The sequence below is a fragment of the Haliaeetus albicilla genome, chromosome 19 (assembly GCF_947461875.1).
Source record: "Haliaeetus albicilla chromosome 19, bHalAlb1.1, whole genome shotgun sequence".
Taxonomy (NCBI): Eukaryota; Metazoa; Chordata; class Aves; order Accipitriformes; family Accipitridae; genus Haliaeetus; species Haliaeetus albicilla.
This window is the reverse complement of record NC_091501.1, coordinates 25,800,587-25,809,918: the sequence shown is the minus strand read 5'-3', so window position 1 is coordinate 25,809,918 and position 9,332 is coordinate 25,800,587. Positions and strand designations below refer to the sequence as shown.

Genomic DNA, 9,332 nt, shown 5'->3' with positions numbered 1-9,332 from the left:
GACGGGCCCTGCGCCGGCGGCAGGTGGCGCTGTGCGCCTGCGCGGCGGCTTCCCGCCCGCCTCCGCCTCCGCCTCCGCCTCCTCCGCCTCCTCAGATCCCGAAAGTCCCTGGAGGTCAAGGTGCTCGGAGGGAGGGATGGAGTTTTGGCTTTGGAAACGTCAGGTCGTGCCTGGCCGCCGCGCCCCAGTGTCAGCGAGGAGCAAGGGACTGAGGGCCCATTGGCGACACCCTTTTTTATCCCTTGTGCTCCAACTAGGAAGGATTTTCCAGCGTTTTCAGACCTCAGGCCGGTTTTGCTCTTATATTAGCACGCAGTCAGCTAGAGGCGAGAGTCCTGCTCAGAATCCTGAGGTAACTCCTTATGCATCGCCTCCCTAAAGGAGGGAATCCTGAGGTAACTCCTTATGCATCGCCTCCCTGAAGGAGGGAATCCTGAGGTAACTCCTTATGCATCGCCTCCCTGAAGGAGGGAATCCTGAGGTAACTCCTTATGCATCGCCTCCCTGAAGCGGGCATCAGTCCCTGTGTGTACCGGCTCTGGCTGGCATGGAGTTAGTAATGGCATCAGCTAAGTCGTGCTTAGCAAGAAAACTGGAGCGAGGAAAGTTTTTTGAAAGTAACTTTTACTCTGAGACTGGCTGGGCAGCCATCCGTCTGCAGGTGGTGAGTGACTGCTTTTGCATCACTTGTGGGTTTGGGGTTTTTTTCCCCCTTCACTTCTTAAACTGCCCTTATCTCAACCCTCGGGGTTTTTTTTCTCACTTTTGCCCTTGGAGTCTCTCCTCATGGTGCTGGGAGGGGAGTGAGCCAGCAGCTAGGTAGGGGCTTACCTGCCAGCCGGGGTCAACCCACCATACCATGCCAGCCAAGTACCACTGAAACTGAGGCAAAATAGTATGGAAGAAATCTGAACACAATCACTAGTAGGTGGTTGAATGTTTTAAAAGTCTTAAAAGTAAATAATTTATTTATGAGCAATTCTTTGAAATACAGGTATTATAGAGTAAAGGTGATCTTGAATACAAAATCTTTCCATGCTTATATGACAAGATAAACCATTTTTTTTCCATTTATTTTTCTGTTCTTGAGCCCTAGATGTCGCTGATGTCTTCTGTCAGGCTGCCCGTAGAGTACACTGTGAAAAAGATCAGGCTCGCTGGTTTTGGATGTTTTACAGATCAGAAGATAAAATATACTTTTGAGCCTTTGCAATACAAAAGTAACTGCTTGTGCTTCATCAGATGGTTCTTCATATACAGGTTGTTTCATATCTCCATAGGCAGACATAATAACAGCTTGGAAGAGATTGATCAAGACACAGATCATCACCAGCATGAAAGAGGCTAGGAAAAGACCACCCAGCAACCTGTTGGATGAAAATGCGGTATCTCTGAAAGCTGAGACACAGTAAGAGAATATGGTCTGAGCTGAGTGGATCATGTTATTGTAATTCCATTCATGTTGCCCAAACACAAGGTAGCCAAAAGCCATAAATACAAAGAAGTACACCACCACTAAGAGGGCCATTGAGGAGATTCCAGGAAGGGCTGCCAAGATCGATCTTTGTGCCAGGCGTACATCGTAAAAGAATTGAGAATATTTTAGAGTTTTCAAAACTACAAGAAATGCTAAAAAGCCCATAGTAATCCTTAAAGTCTTATCTAAATGAGAAACTGCATGAAAATGAATGAAATCATTTGGATGAAGTAAGTAAAACTTCACTATATCTGCTCCCACCTTAAACTTTATGACCTTTAAAAAAACAAAAAGGAGGAATGCTGATTTTAAGCCAAAGTTGATTATATTGGAAATGTTTTTAATATAATCTTTTTTTTCTAGGCTTATGATGTAAAGCTCATCTGCAATGTAAATGAACAGAAAGGCAAGAGTAACTACAAACACAAACATTTGAGCTTTAGTTTGCTGATGAAAAATGGGGAGTGCAAAAGAGTGTACTGACAAACTTGGTTTTATGATCCCAAAATGAGACATTTCAAATATGACCGAGATGGTGCAAAAGAGAGCTGCATCTGAGTTGAATGTAGTTAGTTCAATGATCACAGCCCATGTCTTTTCATCAAGCCAGTTGCTCTGTTGTAGAGCATCCAGCCTTGTCGTTGAATTAGGTCTTCCTTCTTCAGGGAAAAAGTAAAACGTGTATCCTGCTGGTCCATATGTGTGCAAATCTCCATATGAATAATACGTCCACAGAGTCTTGTTTTGCTCGTAAGTGAACCCACCATAACTGCTGGCATCCTTGGAAATGGACTGGTTGGCAACCTTTGTCCAAGCACCAGTGTAGTCACCTTTCTCTGGGATGTCACTGCCATATTTGTGAAGACAGTGGCTTTTACTGATCACAAAGTTATTTACATAGCTGTGAGGATGGAAGCATTTTTTCTCAGTACCTTTAGCCCGCACTTGCCTCATTCTAGGCAAACCAATGATTTTGGACCAGCTCTCGGGAAAAAAGGTTGGCTGAATGTCATTGTGGATCAAAGGCAAGAATAAGTCTTTCACCCACACGTAGATATGTTCTAGCTTATCTACAGTGGAGAGTCGTGGAGAGAATTGGTTATGGATGAATCGGTTGTAGTGGAAACTGTTGGCATTCTCAGTGGAATAGGCAAAATTTAATAGCAGCGTTAAAAAGACAAGGTGACTGATGAAACCTTTTGTGAAAAAAAATGCCTTGGCTTTAATTTTTGCCCTTTTCAGCATGTTTGCAATTTCATCAGCTTCTAAAGGCTTATACTGCTTGGTGCCTCTGACTTTAGCGAGTTTCAAGTGCAACTCTCTCATCTCATCAGCACTCATCGTTTCTTTAGCCAGCTTAATCTCAGAATACTTTTTCTGAGTTAACCATGTGATGTTTTCACAGTACTTTGGACGAATTGTACTCATAGCTGAGAAAAAACTGATTTTTAGAATTGAAAGGAGAAACACATTCTCAATAAAGGAGGTTGCAGATGCTAAAAGCCACTCTAGTGAAGTCTGATAGCCGTAAGACAAACCGTATAACACAATGAAAAATGATGATAGCCCAGTGACAGCTATAACTAGTGCCCATGAGAGATAGACACACCACCACCAAAAAACTACGTGTGGTCTCTTGTGAAAGGACATGGAGGCAATGGTTGGTTTCGTTTCTTTCTGAAAGTTGCCCCCTTCTTCTGCGTGATTATTACCAAAATTGAAACTTGATGGTTGTCTTCTCGGGCAAGCCTTGGCCATTGGAGGGGAATTCGCGGTTATCATCTGCTCCTCTGTTCCAATTACATTTGCATCTCTTTCAGAAACTGTGCAATTACTCCAGTTTTGGGGAGCTCCCTTGCTTCTTGTCTTTCTGGAACATGGCGGGCTCTGTGATTTGCTGGGACCGCGAAGGTTCTCTGAGGGACTAAAATTCCTTGATTGTGCTGAAGTTTCTGAAAGGTACAATTTTTGCAAAGATTCCTTCCAGTTCTTAAGATTTTCAGACGGGAGGGGTGAACTTAGCTTTGGGTCCGTCTGAGCCACACCACGAGGAGAAGGTTCCTTCAGGGAGTACTTAAATAAGGCAATTATAATCATTTCCACAGGTATGGTAATCAAAGCACATTCAATTCCTACTGTTATTGATCTCAAATACCTCAAGTGTATTGGAGATTCTTCTTTCTTGCCAGCATTAAAGAACATAATGTTAACAAGCAAGTTTAATAATAATATTGCTAAACATGAAGACAACCTTTGGAGCCTGCTGAAAGTGCCAGTTAGAACGTGAGCAAAAATTGAGAACCACAGGTGGCCCTCTGTCAGGCTGTTGGCAAGTTTAATAAAAAAATAGTCGATTCTGGGCAGAGGTGTCTTCGGGTTTGTGACAGCAAATGTCCTTTCTAGTAAGTGATCGCCCTTGTCAAGAGAAAGCCATTTCCTGCACATAAAGAACCAGGTCTTCCTGGTGGACATATTCTCAACTTTGGCTCTGCTTAAGAACCAGCTTGGAGATGAGCCCTTGTTATTGTGCCAGACCCTGAAGGAACAAATGTCTCCCAAGTCTTTCTTAGTAGTTAACAGAAAGCAATCAGTGCTTCCTTGTTGGAAAGATGGAAAATGTGGGTGCCGTAAACAATGGACATCACTCGTGCCATTCTGGCCGATGAGCTGAAGAAAGACATCTGCTTTGGTTCCAGCTCCCCAGCGACTGCCTGTGTATAAAGTGACCAAAAAGCTCACTTTATCAAAGGGGTCGTTGTCTGGCAGAACTATAATCTTGTCTTTGCTGTACCTTTCAGCCCTGTCTTTCCTTATGGCCCAGAGGGACAAAAGAAAGTAGATGGCAAAAATAAAGAGCACTGTTAAGAAGGTCACTGGGTTTTTAGGTATGTCTGCTATCAGGGTTTTTCCTAGATCTACTGTGTTGGGGGTAACTATTACTTTGGCTGCCAGGAACCTGATGTTGAACATGGATGCATTTGACGCAGTGTGGACTGACAGGCTTCTACGACTCCGCTTCATATTGCAGACACAATGTACCCTCTGCCAGTTGGTCATGGAGCCAAGCCTGCATGTGTCTTCTCTCCACAGACTTTGAACTCCATCCAGAAATAAGCACTGATCACTAAAAATGTGTATGCTTACTAGTCTCTGGGTTTGATACCTTACAACATAGGGTGTCAGCAAGACAATGGAGATGTTATGAGTGTCTGTACTGCTTCCTTGAGCTGTGGCTGTCAGCAATGACTCTGGGAGACAGATAATGTAGGGAGCCTTAATGTTACAGTCAGCGCTAGCTGTCTCATTTTTGCTTGCAACTGTTGGCATATTGTGAAAAGCATCAAATGAGGCTATGGGATGAGCATGAGTGACGTTGGCACCTGTAAACACTAGCAACTTGAAAGTAACTTTTAGTTTTGTCAGGATCTGGATGTATATGCTCTTGGTATTTCTGCTGACTTCAAAACTAAATCCTCCAGTTGTGTAAGCTTGTGTTTTGTCAGGTCCCATTGCTAACTGAAAAGTTGAAGATTCCTTATCTTTCCTAGCAATGGTAATTTCTGCTCCTTCAGGCACGATCCCTAGTAGATCCCCATTAGCCTTGGTCTCTGCCATTTTAAACCCCAAGACCATTGTTGCGATTTCTGATGTGTAACCTAACCAAGGGAAGGGGTTCTCATCAAATTCAAAAAGGGCAGTGGAAATCACAGCATCATGGGGCAATCCTGAATAATTTCCCTTTTTCAGTGATGGATAAAAGCAATTCCTGCAGGCGTTTCTGGTAGAGAAAGCATTTGCAATGTTCCGGGTTTCATCTTTCTTCAGAGTGATATTCCAGTGTTTTGTTTCCATTAGAGTTTCTGTTTCTCCAGGGACTTTGCCCTGGAAAACTATCTCTGTTAAATTTTCCATAATGGAGAAGACTTTTTTAACTCCATTTACATTGACATTCCTGCGATGCAGAAGAGCAGCTCTCAGAATGTTGGACAAGCATCTTAGTATTCCACTGGTCTGAATTTCTGCTTGCTCAGACCAATGGCTCTCATTCCTCTGTATCTTCAGCACTCCAGTTACTTCTGTCAGTTTCTTAATGGCAAGGTCTTGTGACCTAACGTTCACTTCATCGGCTTCCTCTGTGACTTGAGAAAGAGAAGCAACTACCTGGTTGATTTCCATTGTGCCCTCAACTGAAATATTCAGGGCTGTTTTAATCAGACTTTCCCGAAACTGAGCCTTAGGGACCTGGAGAGTTGGCGGGGCTTTAATATAGTTTAAGACAGAGGCTGCCAGATAAGCCAAATAACCTGCACTAAAATAATCTCCAGTCTGGAGGTAAGACGTCATCGGTGCACTCAAACCGCTCACTGAGGCCAACAGTTCATGAAACACAACAGCTAGTGGTCGACTGTTAACTGGGTTCCACACACGGACATATAAACTCACTTGGGTAAACGCCCCAAGGGAATCACAGACTTGAACATAAAGTGTCAAGGTGTACTTTTGAGAGGGCACTCCAACTGGGAGAAAAGATGGAGGAGTTTTAGGCTGATAGCCAAAGTACAGAATTGTGCCAAATGTATTTTCCTCCACAGAAGTTATTTTGGTAGTTTTGGGTACATTGGAAGCTACTATCACTTTATATGTCAGAGGTAAATTGCTGTCAGAAAATCCACTGCATTGAACAACAAATTTTGTCAGAAAGGCTGTGCCCCGGTGTGGGTTGATGGTACACTTACCAGCCCTAGGAGGAGAATTTACCTTAAATGTGTGTCTGTAGATTGAAGACCTACCATCCCAGGTAGTTACTTTTAACAGAAGTATGTAGGATCGATGTGCGGTCTTTGTAAAAGTCAGAGCATGTATAGACAGGTACGACGCAGACCTCCCTGTTGAGGTTCTGGAAGACCAGTCAAAGTTAATTTCTGTGGAGTTTTCTGAAAAAAGGGACCAGTAGTAGACTGGCTGGCTGTTTGTTCTACAGTTTAGGCATTTTCCAGACAAGGTAAATCTCTCTGTTGGAATTAGAGTGCTACCACAGTTTTCAAGGCATGCTACATCCAGAAGGAGCGGGGAGCCGGGCTGCACATCTACAGTTTGGTCGGCATAACTCCTCCTTCTATCCTTTTGAATTGCTAGACGAAAGTAGTATATGGCGTTTCCTGGGAGGGATTCTGGTGGCATTGCTTGAACTGGACCTGAGAACGTTAACCATTTCAAATCCCTCTGGGCCGGATGGCATCTCTTTCCTGGGCTGACTTTCATGTTTTTATAGTCTGATACCTCTTTAGTGCAGTACCAAGTAAATGTGATTCCCTTTAGTCCTTCCTGTGAATCAGGATCATAGGAAGCAGAGCCATCAAGGGTCCAATTATCAGAAAAACCCACTGTGCGGAATGTGCCTCCTGCAATATTTGCCACTAGGTCAGTGCTCTCAATCTGAACATAAACTTTGTCTGAGCCCCTGAGGACTGTTGTGGTCCTAATTGGGGTTATCTCAACAGTGAAATAAAACAGATACAACCCATAATCTAACGTAAAACTGGGAACAGTTAAGTGTATCATTTCTATGCCATACATCAAAGAAGAGTTTATCGGTCTTGTCCAGTCTGGAATAGTTGTTGTGTCCCGAACAGGGTAGATTCGCCACAAGGGGTAGATAGATATACCAACGTTGCAGTCTACTAGTAATCTGACAAAGAGGTAAAAAGATGTCCCCCTTTTCTGGCGCAGGACAGAGGTATGAAGAACAGGTTTCTGAATCTGCACGGTGTCTATGTAACAGGCTTCTTTCTGGCAAAACACTGGTGCTTCTATGGTTTTTGCAGCATAGTTGTTGACTCTGACTCTTAAAAGAGCCGGTGTTAGTGTACTTCTGGTACAGTTCACTTTTGCCACAAACCCTGTGTAATTCTCTGGATCAAACGGTAAAGCAGAGCGACGGACAAAACGTGTGGCATTTCTTACATGATCGTTGTATGTGTACGTGCTGTTCTGGAGAAGGTGGTCTTTTTGCGTTCCAAAAAGCTGCAGATGGAAGGTCCACTCGCATTGTAGCATCGGATGTTGAGCAGGGATAAACCACAGTAAATAAGCAAAGCTCTGCAGAAAAGAAGGATGGCCACTGCTGAAAACGTGGACTTCAAGGTCTCTTTCTGCCAGAGACCTAAATAAAACTCTCTTCTGATTCATATAAAGGTACATATTGAACCTGTACCACTGGAAGGCCACAAACTCGACGGAGAGTAAGTAGGAGAGCTCCTTGTGTTGGTAGAACACAGTGCGTGTGTTAGGGCCATCTGTGGAAATAGGGCTGTTGTTTTCTTTGGTTGTGTAAAACATTCCGTGGTTGTATCTGAAAATGTAAGTGCTACTGTTGGTCTTCCCTGGGTGAAGGTTGACATGGGTGGGAGTTTCTCTGCCTGCAATTAGGCTGAGGGTACCGTTGAGTAGATGTAGTTCTCCCGTCAATTCCTCGAACCTCTTTCCATCAACATGAAAGTAAATGCTGGCCACCACCATCTCACCCAGGCTCTGAGGTGTGGAAATGGCACAGAAGTTGCTCTGCAGAGTAAAGGAACTGTAGGAACAGAGCCAACCTCCTATAGCCTGCATGTCTACCAGTCTGTAAGCCAGTGTCCTCGGGGTAAGGGGCTGAAGCCTCCAGGAGAGGCTGAGGGGCTGTTGAGGAAAACTAAGGAGCTTGGAGCTGACGCTGAGGACATGCAGCAAGTCAGGCTCTACCTTGAGAGAGAGGCTGAGGCTTATCTGAGGCATCTGCTCGATGCTGACTGAAGCAACATGGAGGCCGTGTTGCCTGTAGCGCACAGTCACGCGGTAGCTGTAGTAGGTAGCACAGGTCTGTTGCAGCTCGACTGTTGGGTAGATAGCAAGCGGCGGCGTGTCTTGATGCTGACTGCTGGGGAGGAGAAGGGTAGAGGGGCTGCCTCCCTGGCTGCTGAAGCGGTACTGCCAGCTGGCACTCTTGAGGCGCGCGCACCAGCCCAGCTCTACTGGCTGCCGTGCATGGATCAGGTGCGTCTGTGGCCAAAGCACGAACAGGCGCATATCCTGCCCAGACACCTCGATGCTGACGTTTTGGTGAAGGCACTCGGGTGCAGCGCATGAAGCAGACGAGCATTGCACTGTAAGGAGGCTGGAGGCCCTGGGAGGAGGAGCGCTTCCTGGTGGGAGACCTGTCTGCAGCGTGACCTGGCCTGACCAGCGCGAGGTGTTCTTCACCCAGGCCGAGTTCAGGTACCAAAAGCAGTGAGGTGGGGGTGGCAGCCGCCCCTCTTTCCCCTCTGCCTCTGGTCTTGCTCCTGGGGCGGGCTGGTAACGCAGGTTCATGGTGCTGTTCCACAGGCATGAGACCCAACTCTCGTTGTCCTGCCGTTGAGAGACTCGTCCATGAGGGCCCCAGCAGGTGACCAGCAGGGGTGGTGGCTGGAGACGGGGAGAGGAGACCCCCGAGCCTCTGGGGCGGCAGCAGAGCAGCTGGAGGAGGAGGAGGAGGAGGTGAAGCGCTGTCATGGCCGTAGGAGCTGAAGGAGCGGAGGGAGCACAGCCATTGTAGGGCAACCTGACGGAGGCTGACAGCTGGGGACTCCCAACTGCTGGAGAAGGGCTCCGAGGAGACCAGAGCCTGCTCGCCGTCCTCCTCCCCGGCACAGCTGGTAAGAAAGATATTGAACTTCAGAAACAGCGGATCGAGCGTGGATGCGCCCGCTGCCACAAGAAACGAGTGTTTCGGGGCCAATAGTCTACACGAAACCGTCGGCAGCACCGCGGTAACCTCGGTAACGCGGAACCCTCGGTAGCCCGGAGGTTCGGGAGGGAACCGCTGCCAACGGACCGA

At 46.2% G+C, this 9,332-nt stretch overlaps 1 protein-coding gene across 1 annotated transcript; it reads right to left on the bottom strand.

Annotated features, from left to right (window-relative positions):
- Positions 1 to 1,039: 1,039 nt before the first annotated feature.
- Positions 1,040 to 9,121, bottom strand: PKDREJ (polycystin family receptor for egg jelly). The gene has a single exon (XM_069806887.1). It carries the CDS (start codon positions 9,005 to 9,007, stop codon positions 1,040 to 1,042), a length of 7,968 nt encoding a protein of 2,655 aa, XP_069662988.1. The 5' UTR covers positions 9,008 to 9,121.
- Positions 9,122 to 9,332: the final 211 nt, after the last annotated feature.

Bases quoted from the DNA above. Each gene is read 5' to 3' on its own strand.
- PKDREJ (XM_069806887.1), bottom strand. From the start codon at position 9,007: ATGACAGCGCTTCACCTCCTCCTCCTCCTCCTCCAGCTGCTCTGCTGC.